The sequence below is a fragment of the Helobdella robusta genome (assembly GCF_000326865.2).
Source record: "Helobdella robusta unplaced genomic scaffold HELROscaffold_4, whole genome shotgun sequence".
In the NCBI taxonomy this organism is placed as follows: domain Eukaryota; kingdom Metazoa; phylum Annelida; class Clitellata; order Rhynchobdellida; family Glossiphoniidae; genus Helobdella; species Helobdella robusta.
The window spans coordinates 3,230,052-3,243,595 of NW_008704902.1; the positions used below are offsets into that span (position 1 = coordinate 3,230,052).

The following is a 13,544-nucleotide window of genomic DNA, read 5'->3' on the forward strand; positions in this document are numbered from 1 at the left end:
CGAAGAAGGGTGAAGAATTCTTTTCATTGTACACTACTGGCAGCGAAAATAACTTTGACGTATCGCTTGTGTTTTACAAAAAAAAAAACAATATCAGACCTTCAACAATTAAAAAGCAGAAAGATAGCTAATTCCGAAGAGTAAATAATTCAAGAATTCAATCTAACCTTTGCCATCGCCCTTTGTTTAGTGTTGTTGTCTACTTTACTTTTTTCTAATGTGATGTGGCTGGTCAGAGAAGGCCAGCCATCGTGTTTTTGTTTATTTTTTGTCGATGATAAAAGTTTAATTAATTATAATTTTTTATTCAAATCAACATGTCCCCTGCGTGATTCGATTCTGTTTTTTGTATTTTAACGTTTGAGAGTTCAATACAACTTGAGATTTATTTTTGTTATTTTTATGTTTATATTTATTTCTTTTAATTTAATGATTTTGTAAAAAATTTTGTTAAATTTTGCATTCACACACAATTCAATAATCAAATCAATTAAAAACGGTGATTTAGTACCTTAGTTATCATTGCTAATTATTATAATAGAACATGAAACGTAACGCTATAACCATAGCCAAATATCTTTTCTTTGCTGCTTTCTTGCTTACTCTTGGTCCTGTAGTTGTGAAATTTTTTTTGGGGGATGCTGAAAATGGTTTCCAGAAGACCAGATTGAAGTTCCACAAGGCCAATTTAAAAGGGGCACTTCCAGTTGATCCTGATGACTTAAACAAAATATTTGAACCTGTAAGTAATGAAAATTCAAATTAAAAAACAATTCAATTTGAAATTATAATTTTTAATTGATTTGTTAATTAAATAAATGTAAATGAGAACATTGTTTTATTAACATTTGTTTCAAGTTAATTTGAATTGCACCAATAATCTTACTAAAAAATAATAATTTACCTGACAGAGAGAATGGACAGTTCCAGTAGCAATGAAGAGCGAAGATCTCACTCCAATAAAGAAACATCTTCCGACTCCAGTACCATTCCAAAAGAAGCCAGAAGAGCATGATGGCCACAGTGATGATTTAAAAGATTGGCACAATTATGAAGCCATTGAAGAAGAACTAAGAAGAACTGGTGTATAAATAAATATATGTTCATTGTTATAGTTAAACATTGGTTAAATTAATCAAATCCAAGGAATTAAATGAGTTAATTAAATGCATTTTGGCTATGAATTTGGACTTGTTTAGTTAATTTTTTTTTCAAATTTAATATTTTCATTAGTTTTTCCCCATTCTTAATATTAATTTGAGGTTTTTGATCCAGATTTCTACTAAATATAAAATAACATTAATTTATCAAGAGTAATTAGCACTTGTTTATAGTAAATATAATAGTAAAAAAACAAGTGTATGTATGTTATTCTAATGATAATAACTTCACCACATTTTCAGACATCAGATCTTCCCTGTCATCAGATCTATCAAATAAACATAATTTTTGCATGCTTATGCCATAATTATTTTTCCACACCGAAATCTCCAATTTAAAATGTTGATCAGGTCCTGGAGAGCAGGGTGTTTCTGTGATACTGGGACCTGAGGATGAGGAGAAAAAGAAGGACTTGTATTCAGTAAATGGCTTCAATGCACTGGCCAGTGACAAGATCTCTTTGGATCGAGCTATCAAAGATATCAGGCATCCTGAGTTAGTTAACAAACATCACCATCGTTCTTCATCATTATTATAGTTTGTTTTTATTATTATTCATGAGCATCTTTCTTTTGTCATCATCACAGTTAGTCCTTTACATTGTGACCATGGTAACCCTGACCATCAACTGTCATCGACCTCTTTATCATAATCATTAATGCCATGCCGTTCCTTTCAATTCTCAATATTTTATGGAATTTGAAATATTTTTCATGAAAGCATTTATATACATATACATTTTTTACATCATATATTATACATTTTTTTGTTTTTGCCCACTAGCAGCTTGCAAACATTTAAAAATAGTTGCAGGAAAAAGAAATACCGGCCAAAACTGTTGAATGCAAGCATTGTTGTGCCATTCCACAATGAGCACTGGTCGACTCTCCTGAGAACTGTAAAGAGTGTTCTCAACAGATCTCCACCTGAACTCCTACATGAAATCATCCTTGTTGATGACTTCAGCTCTAAAGGTCTGACCGTTTATTCATTTCCTTTTAATTCTCTACAGTTTGTTTGTTATTTGGGTTGAAATGTTAAATTTTTATAATTTGTTTTAGTTTTGAATATTAGTTTGGAGTGATGAATGTTTTGAATTGATCAGAACACTGCAAGAAGCAGTTGGATGATCATCTGGCCCAGAATTATGGAGGCAAGGTGAAGGTTATTCATCAGACCCGTAGGGAGGGACTCATTAGAACCAGGATAACGGGAGCCAAAGCTGCAATGGGACAAGTTAGGAAAAACTTTTTCTAATAGCTTACTTTTTATTTTAAATATCATTTTCCACCCCTTTAATGTTTTTTTTTTGTTTTCATCACAATAGTTCTGTTAATATAAAATAACAATATTTTCTCGAAGTTGAAATAATTGATAAGTTTTCTTTTGTTTCATTCAGGTGCTGATCTTCCTTGATTCGCATGTCGAAGCAAATGTCAACTGGTTGCCGCCATTGCTAGGTAACAATTTCTCTTCCTTTTTCACAAAAAATAAATTCAGGCTGATTTTGAGATGACTTTGTGATGAGTGTATGGCGAGTTAGCTGAGATAATGTCTTAGTGCTAGCGTTTGATTGATTACATATTTTTTATTTGTTATGTTAAAATCTAAACTTGTAGTGGTATCAAACATAAATCTCAAATTTTAGATTTCAAAAACTCAAATGTGTGTAGTGAATTAAAAATCACTTATTTGTTATTTTGATGTAGTTTTTTTTGTATTCTATTGTTTTGTAGTTTTTTATTTTTTACTCTTATCTATTTTTAAACAAGCCGTTCATACATTTGCATATTTGGAATTTTTTAGGCTTATAAAATTTTCAATAGAGCTAATATAATGATTGATTTATTGGTAACAATGTTTTAATGTAACATTATATACAATGAGTGGTGAGTGTGAGCTAAAAATGGTGCTGACCTGTTAATATTCATAATTAACATTTTATAGTTGGAATTATTTATCAGTCAGCTGTTTTCTTGGATGGATGGAGCATAAAAAAAACTTTTTGATGAACTCGTTTCAGATCCGATAACAGAGAACTACAAGACAGTGGTGTGTCCATTCATTGATGTCATCGACTACGAAAATTTTGCCTATCGAGCACAGGACGAAGGAGCCAGAGGAGCTTTCGATTGGGAGTTCTTCTACAAACGACTTCCACTTTTAAAAAAAGATCTACAGAATCCTTCCCAACCATTTAAGTAATTTCTTTTCTCTTTTTCTTTCTTTTTTTTTGTTTGCAAAAAGTGATAGACATAATCAAGTTAAAAAAAAACAAACTATTATTATTACAGTGATAAGATAGAAACCAACATTAATATAAATTAATTGTATTATCGTAAATGCATTGAAATATTGTATGTGACGAAATAGTAATATTTTGAGTAAATAAACTACAATATCCTAGACAGTAAAAATTGTATTGTTATGTCTAAATTAATTGTAATATCGTATGCAAATAGGCCGTAATAATTAATTAAAATAAGTTGTAATGTTGTGTGAAACAAATCAGGAGTCCTGTAATGGCCGGGGGGTTGTTTGCAATTAGTACCAAGTGGTTCTGGGAGCTCGGTGGGTATGATCCTGGTCTTGATATTTGGGGAGGGGAACAGTATGAACTCTCTTTCAAGGCATGTCAACAACATTGTTGTCACTTGTTTTGTTGCTTGTGCCTTTTGGCTTCTTGGTAAAATGGTTTAGGTTTTAAAGTGAGTTAAAAATTTTCTCATAGATCTGGCAGTGTGGTGGAACAATGGTTGATGCACCATGCTCGAGAGTTGGACACATCTACAGGAAGTTTGCGCCATTTCCTAATCCAGGGATTGGTGATTTCATTGCCAGGGTTTGTTCATCATGTCTAACCTATTATATGTATTGTTACATGTTTCCTCGTTTTAATATTCAATGTTTCCATCTAATTTAATGACCATTTGACACTTCCAAACTTCACTGTTTCATTTTAAAAATGTTGTCAAAGTTTCAATAAGATACGCTAAATAAAATTATTTATAATTTGAAAAATTAATTAAATTAAAATTAAAAAAATAATTAAAAATTTAATATATACTTATCGTTATTGTGTGGAACCCCAATGCATACAGAATTACAAGCGTGTCGCGGAAGTATGGATGGACGAGTACAAGGAGTTCTTGTATGCTCGCAGGCCTCACTACAGGACAGCTGACATGGGAGATGTTTCTCAGCAACTGGCTGTCAGGGAACGACTTCACTGCAAACCGTTCAGGTGCAGTGCAGAGAGCTTGTGTCATTTCATCTTGTTGTAGTTATTCAGATATATTTTTTAAATGTTAGAAAGCAAATGCGGGTTCTAAGTTTTTGAAATCGTCTATTCATATCTGCTTGATTGAAATTTTTTAAACTCTCCGTCTATCTTTTGTTGTTCGTTTTTTTTATTATTTATATCAAACTTGACACGTGTTCACTATGAACATTCACAATTGTTTGAATAATCTTATTAATTTTTCTGCTTCAAATTGAAAATTTTTAAGCTGACTAAAACTGTTGTTTCCTGCTATTCATTACTTTCCCCATATTTCTTTAACAAACGTTATTCCATTCATCCGATGAACATGTGCTTTAAAACAAAGGAGCATATTATGTTTTCTTTAAATTAATATTATTAGTTACAATAATAATTTTTATTTTTTCTACTCCACCATTCTGCATTCGTAGTCTGCATTGCAAGTCGTCGTCATCATCAACTCTTCAATCAAATATTCTGCACTTCCTAATTTGATCATTTGCTTACCAGTTGAAAAATTTATATTTTAGAAATCAATTTAACATCAACATTTATTGAAGAATGTTTTTTCAAGATGGTTCATGGCGAAGATAGCATTTGATTTGCCACTGAAGTATCCAATGGTTGAACCTCCAAATGTTGGCGAGGGAGAGGTTTGTTGATCATTTTGTTGTTGTTGTTGCTGAGATTGTTGCTCTTGTTACCGTTGCTGTTTTTTGGCGAAACTACATTCATTTGTCCATTGCTGTACTACTGAGCTTTTGTTATGAACTATCTTTAACTGGCGTTGTTGATTTAAAAATTGTTTGTTGTATATTGAATTATTTTATTTCAACAAGTTATTCACAGAACAACTTCAGCTGTTTGGTTGTTTATTTTATTGTTAAATTAAACTTTGTGACGTCTCTTTTGCAATATTATAATTTTATTTGTTGTTATTGTTTGTTGTAATTTTTGTTATAAAGTTTTCATAGTTGGTTATTTCTAAACATCACATCATTTTTTTCATAGCTACAAAATGTGGAAGGCAAGTTGTGTGTTGATCTGAAGTTTGCTTCGGAAAATTCTCGTTTTCAACTCGAAACCTGCCGATCAGCTGACCCTAAGATATCCGGGGAACAGGTGGCCTATTTGTTATTTGTGGGTTGGATTTCATGGAGTGTTAGGGTAAAAGTAACAATTCAATGTTAAACGTCTGAATAACTTTATTTCAGTTTCAGCGCCTGATGCTTCTTTGACATTAATAATATTATCCATTGTTTGAACGCAAAACATCCTGAAATGTCTTATGCCTTTTATCAAACTAGCAACTGCAGCTAACATGGCATAGAGACATTCGTCCGAGAGGAAGGTCTGTTTGCTTCGACGTCTCCAAGTCTGATAACAAGTCACCTGTCATTTTATACACGTGTCACGGTATGCAAGGGAATCAATGGTGGAAATACAACGTGGTCAGTAATCAATTATTTGTGTCTCCAACAGTTATCATTTGCAGTATCGTTTTATTTGTTGGGTTCGAAAGGTACCTGTCTACGCATGTTCACGTTGAGTTGTTAATATTTTCCGACAGGACACCCAACAGCTTCTGCATCCGGTTTCTAATTTGTGCCTTGACTGTGACGCAGAGAGGAAGGAGATTTTCATGAATCCCTGTGATCCTGAGGTGAAGACGCAACGCTGGAAGTGGTCTGTTTTAAATAAGGAGCAGGCCAGGAAGGAGTGGTACGCCAGCAAGTTCGAAGATACTCTCACCGAACCTGCTGACGACGCTAATTATTAGCTTATTTCTATTTTTTAATTTCTTTATTATTTTTTATTGCTGTTATATTATGTTTAAACAATTTATGTGTTCGCATCTCATGATGACTATCTTAGTTTAGCTACTAAATTAATGGTATTAATTTTTTAAAATTTTGGTGTAAACGAATTTCAAATTTCAAATCACTAAAACTCTATTATTAAAACTCTTAATAATTTCACGTTTACATATTAAGTATGTACATACACGCATATATTAACGTTTATACATAAATTTTTAATGTCTTTGTTATGCACGGATTCATTTCCCAGATATATGTTATTATTGCCAACAATTATTAATTTATTTCACATTTAATAAATCGGATTAATAACATGATATTGTAAGCAAAATTTTAATCGATCTATTTTTAACTGTGTGAACAATGTATGTCCAACGTTATTTTAAAACGCTTATTTCTAGCATTATATTATTTTTTTTATATTATAAGCTGAATACTTTTTTGTTTATATAGCGAGCATATCATTCTTAATTGCGGCATAGAGTTATTTGTTTTACCATAGTTTTCATGCAAGTGCACTTATTTTTATTGTAACTTATTATTATTATTGTTATTATTATTATTATTTCTAATTATATTACAACGCTTGCTCATATGGTAGAGAAAGTGTTGTTAAGGTTTCATTACTTTGATACATTAGCCCCGTTATTATTGTTTGTTCTGCCTGTATTCTATCCTGTATGCATTCCATCATTTACTCACCAAATTTGTAAATAGTTATTCTACGACGTTGTTTATTTTTAGGAAAACATGTTACTTGTGAATGTACACTTTCTGTAGAATTCATCGTTAAGCATTATTTTTAACTTATTGAATTCATGGTTGTTTTGCTCTCTCACTACTATACAAGTATCCGGGTTGATTATGATCATTTTACGTTAAAATTGTTTGAAATTTTTTGAAAAATGTTTAAAAAATGATCTTTCTGCTTCAACCGAAAAATTATTTAAATCGTATGAATTTATATTATACACTAGTTAACAAATGTTGACTACAAATGTTGGTCGAAGTCAATTTATAAAAATATTTTGGACGTTCATCCCCGACTTCTTTTATATCACCGCATTCCTCGGTGTTCAGTAGTCTGTACTTTATAATATATATGAATGGCAAAATACAACAAATCATTAAACGATAGTTATTTAGAATATTTTTAATTTTTATAAAATCTCTCAACAAACTTGTTTTTTGAAATTATTTTTTAGTTCTTATTCTATCCATGACGTGTGAAACTGATAAACACTGTTATAGGCCTGAGAGAAATCCCAAAGTCGCACAGAGATATAATTGTACGAATGATACAAAATAAGGTTGGAAAATATCGGGGTTGCATTGCTTTGTATTTCGTGGAGGTTCCACGCTAGATATGGTTGTCTCACAGTATTTTTTATCTTGTCCTTCCTTGGTTGATTCCAAGAGGTTATCTGCACAAGATATAAATTTGTGACGTCAACACTGTTCTTGTTTTCAGTAAAGTTTGTAATGAAAAATTACAGCAGGGCTATTTCGGTAGTAAATTTTGGCATTATAATTATGCATGCATAATCATTTTAAAATATTTATAGCGTAAATAATGTTACGCGCTAAACATTTATAAAAAAAAATCCAGGTAGAAACTATGATCGCCATGTTGGTTTCTTCACTAAGCAAGCTCAAATTTGTTTTGTGTTTATTTAGACTTGTAATTGTAATTAAGACGAAATTGTTTGAACACAGCTATTAAGAGCGGTTTGTTGTATGTTTTAAAAATTCTTCTTCGACATATAAAGTACTTTAAGAATTCTTCTTTGATATTTGAAGTAATGGATGTAGAAAAGTCAGAGTTATCTCATCAAAACGAATTCGCAAACATCATTTCACAACTGGAATCCCATCAAGAAGTAAGAACTAAGACGATAAAATAATCTTAAGAATAGAATAAGTTGATTGATAAGATAAAAAAGAGGCGCGTATATTGTATAGTATACGAATCCATTAATGTTTTAATAATATTTCAATTGATTTTATAATTATATTATTTATAATTATATTTTTAAAAAATTTGAATTAAATTAAAAACATAATTTTATTTAATTAACCACTTTTGACTTAAGTTAGTAAATTAATTAAACAAAATCAGGTCAATTTAAAATTGTAATACTTTTTTATGCATTAATTTTTAGGCAGTTTATGAAATATTTAACAAATGCAATAAACTAGAAAAGTCGTTGAAGTGTTCCAACGAGCAATTAGAACTCTACAAAGAGAATGAGATAAAACTCCTAAAAGGTGGGCATTTTTTAAATATATTTTTTTCTTAAATTGTACATTGTTCTGGTTATGACATTAAACTGACCCTCACTGCCTTGTGAGTGATGTTGGATCATCAAAGGCTAGGCCCACCGCTTATAACTGTGGTTGCGTAAGGAAGGACATCCTGCATAAAAATTAGCCAATAAAATATTTATGATGACAAAAGGGGTATTTCAGGTTTCGTCATAGGTAGCCAAACGGCAACCCCGGATCTCGGGGAAAATGTCGTCTAAACATGTGTTGTTGTTGTTTTTTTAAATTGTACTATAATTTGCAATGAAAACTTGGAAGGTTTGACAATTTTCTAAAAAGTTATTGTTTATTGTTTATTTTGTATAACAAATTTTTTTATTCATTAGATATTGATGAATTACAAAATGCTTTGAGAATTAAAGCAAGCAATAGTGTTAATGATTTCAACATTAGAGGTATTTAATTTTTAGAAATTAATTTCAAATTTGTTTTAAGTTTCTTCTATCATTTTGATATGATCATATAATTGTGCTCAAAAGCATGCTATTTTAATGTTATTAATATAATATCTCATTTGATAGAAACATTTTTAATAATGTAAAACAAAGTATATATCAATTTAAAAAATTATTGTTTATGTCAATGTTATACTATTTCAAAAGTTGAAATGGATAATATAAAGAATGAGCTGGAACTTATGAAATCAAAATTGAAAGAGAGCAATCAAGTTAGCGTAATAATTTTTTGTTTAAAATATTTTAAATGTTAACATTAAAATTTTTGGTGTAATGATATAGGAATGGTCATCTAAGAATTTAATTTTGGAAAAACAAAACGATGAGTTGACCAAGAAACATGAAGTTGAATTGCAAACCTTAAAGAACAAACATGAAACATTAAGTCAATTTTTTATAATTTGATAAACAATTAGTCATTAAGGTTAAATATTCTGTAAATTCCAGTTGAACAAATTACAATCAACTATCAAACTCAGCTTGAAAGCAAAGATGATTTTATAATGACTCAACAGCAAGATATTGAACAAATGAAAATTGATTTCAGAGATGAACTCAACAAATACAAAGTTGAAGTAAATAATTTTTATAAATTAAACAAATATTATTTTTTCCTTTTTTATCTTATTGCTGATAATATTTCAAAAATGTTTTACTATAAAGATGGAAGACAGATTAGTAAAGTTGCAACCTGGTTCAAATGGGAGCAATTCTTTTAATGAAAATCAAGATATATTCAGAAAAGTATATATTTACTATTACAATACTTTTTCATACAGTTTAATCATTACATTGTCTGTGCCATAGAAACTGCTACACGAGAAACAAGAATCTGATAGAGAGAAAGCAGGACTGAAGAGAAAAATTCAGGAACTAGAATATGCTGTACAAGTGCTACAGTCAAAAAAATCAGGACCTCCTATTAAATTATCAAGAAAAAACAACTGAGACATCTGAAATTTTAGTTAACGCAGCCAAACAATTTTTTTACATTGTTGAATGATTTTGTTTATATCAATACATTCAAGTAAAATCCTGTGCTATCTGGTTTTGTTAAGCTTGTGAACTAAAGTGTTGTATTGTCTTCAGTTCAGTTTTGTCGAAACTATGTCATATAAATATATGTGTGTATATATGTATATATATATATATATATATATATATATATATATATATATACATATATGTATATATATATATATATATATATATATATATATATATATACATATATGTACATATGTGTAAGTATAATACTTGCTTAATAAACTACATTCTTAACGCACCTGTGTTTAGCTGTGTATATATATTCCGCATTGTTAGCTTTGCTGGCACAATCATTCTTTATAATTTTAGGACGTATTAATGCTGTGGCAAATAAACTTGTTTTTAAAAAAAGTATAATTTGCTAAAGATTTTTGCAACTATGGGTGGTTAGCATCTTATTTCATGCTTTTTTAGTTAATTACGACTTTGGTATATATATCTCCGTGACGCCTATAAGTTTTTGTAAATGTGCATACCCGTAAGTAGAGTGACAATAAATATACACACACACATATATATATGTGCGTCAATTTAATTTAGTGTCCATAATTATTTGTAAAATATCAACGTCAACATTTTGAACCTTAACGGTTTTATTTTATATGTGGGACTAAACTGAGATCTCGCATTTTATCATTTTTTAGTTGTCATTAAGTTACAAATAGGAATTAAAATAACGCCTTTAAGATAGACGGTGACCTGGAAGCGTTAACGTCATATTCTTTCTATTAGCTAACACCTGAACCTACCCTACCCTTCATAATGAATGTGCATCATAGAACCTATACTGGGGCATCTCTTCATGATGAGTGTGCCAGGTCATTATTGTTCTCGTTTCCGGTAAAATTTGGATGGAAGAATGCGACAGGACAATACTCTCCACTTTTACTCGCTGCAAATCATTTTTATACTGAGTATCCTCAGCGCAATTTTGCCTTTTTGTGACATGCTTCTAGTAAATTGTCGGGTTTAATGTGGGTCTTTTTCATTCTTAATCATTAAGCTCATAAAAGAGAAAGCTGAATATTTCTCGAATTGATTTATATCTATTTTAATTTTTGATTGATTTGCATCATTTTTATTTGACATAAAAAAAATTTATGTTTTGCAGAACCTGTAGACGCTTTACATGACCCACTCAACTGTGAGAAATTTGTTTTTTTTAATATGTAAAATTGGTAATTTTATTGCTTTTTTTTGAAATGATAAATTATTTCTAATAAAATTCGTAGTGGGTGTAATTGCGGCAATATGTGGAGGATGTGGTATGTTGGTCCTTCTGATCATGTTGTTTCTCACTGTTGCCTTCATTCATAAAACCAGCTCGTAAGTTTATATCATAGTAAACATAAGTAGATCACAGCTAATATCTTTGTTTTTCATTATATTTTTGAATTTTGTTTATACGTGTTCTCGTTAGTTGTCGCGTGTCGGTATTTTGTCGATATTTTAATGTTGCGTCGGGGTTATGAATAAAATAACAATGAAAATTTAATAATCAGGAAAAGACAAATAGTAAAGAGTAAAAACGACCAGGCATCAAAGACAGCTGATGCGAGTATATATACGAGTCCAAACACCCAAAGTACACTTGGATTAATGTCTCAGATGAGTTCTCACAGTTTCGCCAGTTCACCGTCCGAAATATTCAACTCCGGTAATGTTACCCTACCACAGAAAACGATACAACCAGAAATCCATCACGGAGTCCACGACAATGTTCAAGACGTTGACAACAACAAAGGTAGTAGATGTTATATATTATATTATATACTCTTACATTCTCTTAAAATCATTATTTCATAAATTATTATACGATTAGGAATTCTCTTCATAAAAGGAGTTGACAACAGAGGCTTCGATGGTCCAAATGATAAAATTTCTGAGCTGGTTGATGAGCGGTTTGAACCAATTCGTTTCAGAAAAAACGAACAAAATGAATCGACAACGTAAAATGCCTTCAATATTTATCGCGTTTAAACTTCATGGTTTCAATAATTTTTACCGATTTTGTAAATAAACTTAATTTTAAGAACAATTTTGGGTCTATAAACAGACAATTTTTTATTAAATTATTTTCTACAAAACCTACACAGTTATACAACTTCGTAATAAGAAATAAAATTGATTTTAAGATTGTTCGTCATTACAATTCTTGTATGCCGACACAAAATAGAAATAATGTCATTGATCAGTGACATTTAAAATTCACTGTTTAGAATCTGTGCGTATTGTGTAGCGTCACGTCTTAACTGGTCCTTCTAATTACACATATGTAATTGTAAAGAAAATTACATGAAACACGTCAATGAATATTCGATCAGCGTACTTGGATAAAAGTCAAAATTAATACAGTCGTTTGACGCAGGTGACTGTTGAGTTAAAGATTTCGTACAAACAGCTTAGCTTACATCATCCACACGTGCATAATAAATTGTATGACGAATATTTTACAAATGAATTATTAATAACTAACGTAACTGGATTTCAAGTTCAGAGATTTAGATAGAAAATGTTAAAAATAAATAAAAATTGAATTTCAACAAATATTCAAGTTTTAAAATTTTAAATGACAATAAAAATTGAACCAATTTTGATGTATTTTAGTTTAAAAGTTCAATAGGTATGAAGTGAAATAGGTAGGTTAATGAACAATTGTGAAAAATTAACGTGAGGTAATGAATAAAACCATAAGTTTATTTCCCTATTGACCGCACCAGTAAGCAAATGATCACTCATGATGAACGATCATCTATCTCTTTACGACATAAACAAAACTAAAACAAACAACGGCAACAAACAAACTAATAACATGAAAAAAGATATTCACAACTAAAAATATCAAGAGGTAGGAGATAATCAACGGGAAATATAAAAGGATAACAACCGCGTTTGTTGTCTGATGAAAAGTGTGTACGTGTATGTGTTAACATTTGTTTTTTTTATCTGTTTGTTCATTTGTTTGTTTGTTCGTTTGTTTTTGGTTCATTTTTGGCGAGAGCAAAACACATGTACGATCTAAATTCAGTTTACTAAACACGCGTTAGAAGAAGTGTTCACAATTGTTATAAAAATATTGAAATGAAACTTTAAATATGCAGAAATTGTTTATATAAGAATTATATATATATATATATATATATATATATATATATATATACATACATACATATATACATATATATGATGTATGTTTGGGTGTGGTGTTTTCATTTGTAAATATAATGAATTAAGCAGCACACTGGTCGATTTTAATTAATCTAATATCTATAGACCAATGCTTAATTTTTAATTTCTCAATTAAGAATCTATAAGAATTCTTTTACTTTGAATTGTTTCACTGACGATTTTTGAAGACCTCATCATTTATTCTATGTGCTCATGGACTTGGAGCGATTTCATTATCATTTTATTTGGTCATTGTCATTAACAAAAGGGAAAATAAAAAATATATAATTACAAATATGTTAACAA

The 13,544-nt window shown here is 30.1% G+C and overlaps 2 protein-coding genes across 2 annotated transcripts; both read left to right on the forward strand.

Moving 5' to 3' along the window:
* The first annotated feature begins 218 nt into the window (after window positions 1-218).
* Window positions 219-6,251, forward strand: HELRODRAFT_188954 (hypothetical protein). The gene is made up of 14 exons (XM_009024604.1): window positions 219-742; window positions 912-1,083; window positions 1,512-1,656; window positions 1,969-2,135; window positions 2,267-2,397; window positions 2,561-2,621; window positions 3,185-3,362; window positions 3,674-3,791; window positions 3,893-4,003; window positions 4,263-4,405; window positions 4,998-5,076; window positions 5,435-5,545; window positions 5,731-5,874; window positions 5,994-6,251. Exons 1-14 carry the CDS (start codon window positions 545-547, stop codon window positions 6,201-6,203), a joined length of 1,968 nt encoding a protein of 655 aa, XP_009022852.1. The 5' UTR covers window positions 219-544; the 3' UTR covers window positions 6,204-6,251.
* Window positions 6,252-8,045: 1,794 nt separating this feature from the next.
* HELRODRAFT_162385 (hypothetical protein) lies at window positions 8,046-9,971 on the forward strand (the record flags this gene model as incomplete). Its single annotated transcript, XM_009024605.1, has 7 exons — window positions 8,046-8,123; window positions 8,406-8,511; window positions 8,895-8,963; window positions 9,171-9,235; window positions 9,503-9,598; window positions 9,687-9,767; window positions 9,831-9,971. The coding sequence occupies 7 exons, from the start codon at window positions 8,046-8,048 to the stop codon at window positions 9,969-9,971; spliced, it is 636 nt and encodes a 211-aa protein (XP_009022853.1).
* Between the last annotated feature and the right edge of the window lie 3,573 nt (window positions 9,972-13,544).

Coding starts and splice junctions, on each gene's coding strand:
- HELRODRAFT_188954 (XM_009024604.1), top strand. CDS start 545: ATGAAACGTAACGCTATAACCATAGCCAAATATCTTTTCTTTGCTGCT. Junction 2,622..3,184: donor CTGGTTGCCGCCATTGCTAG/GTAACAATTTCT, acceptor AACTCGTTTCAG/ATCCGATAACAGAGAACTAC. Junction 3,363..3,673: donor AATCCTTCCCAACCATTTAA/GTAATTTCTTTT, acceptor GAAACAAATCAG/GAGTCCTGTAATGGCCGGGG.